The 2,500-nt window shown below is 45.3% G+C and overlaps 1 protein-coding gene across 7 annotated transcripts in view; it reads left to right on the forward strand.

Annotated features, from left to right (window-relative positions):
* Window positions 1-2,500, forward strand: part of LOC143282069 (calcium-activated potassium channel slowpoke-like) — a 146,215-nt gene that overhangs the window by 124,351 nt on the left and 19,364 nt on the right. For all 7 annotated transcript variants that reach the window (XM_076587533.1, XM_076587549.1, XM_076587559.1 and 4 more), the window contains one exon: window positions 1,653-1,734. In XM_076587533.1, the coding sequence (XP_076443648.1) occupies window positions 1,653-1,734 (82 nt within the window). The remainder of the gene's footprint in view (window positions 1-1,652; window positions 1,735-2,500) is intronic.

The raw sequence follows: 2,500 nt of genomic DNA on the forward strand, positions 1-2,500 counted from the left end.
CAAGGTTTAGTGGAAGGGGAGAAATTATTTGCGACTGTACCGTGATTCGAACCAGTGCGCTCAGATTCTCTCGCTTCCAATGCGGACGCGTTACCTCTAGGCCATCACTCCACACTTCATCGCTTCATCAAGTTGCCAGTTGTCACCGTACATCTCATAACAACCTAGATGCACAGGACTTGTCAAAAGCGAACGTTTAAAACACTGACAGGACCCGCCCCCAACACCCCGTCAAGCCATTACCGACCTCAGCAATCTGTTTTAACTTATATGTAATGTATAGGAGGCAGATAGACAGAGGTTAGAAATCAATTCCTAATATGAACGTGATTTGGGTTTTGTTTTGTTTTTGTTTTGTTTTTTATAGTGTAGTCGATTCGAAGCATGAACAAAGATGGATGTGGCAAAACGTGTTAGAGATCAATTCCTGAAATGATCGTGATTTGGTATTTTTAGGGGGTTTTTTTTAGGGAAGGGGAAGTCGATTCGAAGCATGAACACAGACTGGGTATGGCAAAACGTGTGACACAGATGGATATGGCAAAACGTGTGACACAGATGGATATGGCAAAACGTGTGACACAGATGGATATGGCAGAACGTGTGATACATAGGGATATGGCAAAACGTGTGACACAGAGTGGATATGGCAAAACGTGTGATACATAGGGATATGGCAAAACGTGTGACACAGATGGATATGGCAAAACGTGTGATACATAGGGATATGGCAAAACGTGTGATACATAGGGATATGGCAAAACGTGTGACACAGATGGGTATGGCAAAACGTGTGATACATAGGGATATGGCAAAACGTGTGACACAGATGGATATGGCAAAACGTGTGATACATAGGGATATGGCAAAACGTGTGACACAGATGGATATGGCAAAACGTGTGATACATAGGGATATGGCAAAACGTGTGACACAGATGGATATGCAAAACGTGTGACACAGATGGATATGGCAAAACGTGTGATACATAGGGATATGGCAAAACGTGTGACACAGATGGATATGGCAAAACGTGTGATACATAGGGATATGGCAAAACGTGTGACACAGATGGATATGGCAAAACGTGTGATACATAGGGATATGGCAAAACGTGTGATACATAGGGATATGGCAAAACGTGTGACACAGATGGGTATGGCAAAACGTGTGATACATAGGGATATGGCAAAACGTGTGACACAGATGGATATGGCAAAACGTGTGATACATAGGGATATGGCAAAACGTGTGACACAGATGGATATGGCAGAACGTGTGATACATAGGGATATGGCAAAACGTGTGACACAGAGGGGATATGGCAAGACGTGTGGCCCAGATGGATATGGCAGAACGTGTGATACATAGGGATATGGCAATACGTGTAACACAGAGGGATATGGCAAAATGTGTGACACAGAGACATAGAGAGACGGAAGCGAGAGAAAGGGGGGAGGGAGGGGGAAGGCAGTCAAATACACACTGTTGGTAACGAATTCCCTTTTCCGCAGTGAGACAAAGAAAGAGTGAGAGGTAGAGAGAGAGAGAGAGAAGGATCGTAGATGGGTGTTTGTGGGGCTAGGGGGGGGGAGGGAGGGTTGGAAGACTACGGGACTGGTTTTGGAGATTTCCATTTTTCTTCCTGTCAGACAAAAAGGGGAAGAAGTCCTCCCCACGGAGCCCCAGAAGACCACAGGTGGATGCCTTTGCCACAGCGGCCTCCGCTTTGGCGTAAGTGTGTGTGTGTGCGTGCGCGTGTGTGTGTGCTTGTGTGTGCGTATGTGCGTGCGTGTGTCCGTGCGTGTGTCCGTGTGTGTGTGTGTGTGTGCATGTGTGTGTGAGTGCGTGTATGTGTGTGTGTGTGGTGTGAGCGGGTTGTGTTTGGTGTGGTGAATGTGGGGGAAGGAGGTAGATTGCTTTGTTTGAATGCGCCTGTGCCTGTGTGTGGAAAGTGGTGTGATGTGTGTGTGTGTGTGTGGTTTGTGTGGTATGTGTTCGTGTGTGCGTGTATGTGTGTGTGTGTGTTGTGTTCAAACACTAAGTAGTGTGAAGAGCGTGCCACTATTATTTACAAGATGCGTGCACGCGCGCACACACAGGAGCGCGCGCGCGCGTACATACACACTCACATATATACACAAACGCGCGCGCGCACACATACACACGCTCTCATATACACAATCGCAGGCACGTATATGCACAAAGATTCACACACACACACACACCACACACACACACACACTTTTGAATGATTATTCATTGCTTAGAATGTTTTCGGAAATTTTAAACTCCAGTCCAGTTGGTATCCTGCTTTGATGTGCTCTAATTAATGTCGCTATTTATATTTACATTGTTGTAAGTTAATACTTGTTGATATGCACACGCACACATATTCTCCTTCCTATGACACCTCACTCATTACACACCACAATCTCTTTAAACTTTAATTTCTTATGATGCACTTTTCCTCTAATACATAACATGAACACTTTCTTAC

Source organism: Babylonia areolata, chromosome 1 (genome assembly GCF_041734735.1).
Source record: "Babylonia areolata isolate BAREFJ2019XMU chromosome 1, ASM4173473v1, whole genome shotgun sequence".
In the NCBI taxonomy this organism is placed as follows: domain Eukaryota; kingdom Metazoa; phylum Mollusca; class Gastropoda; order Neogastropoda; family Buccinidae; genus Babylonia; species Babylonia areolata.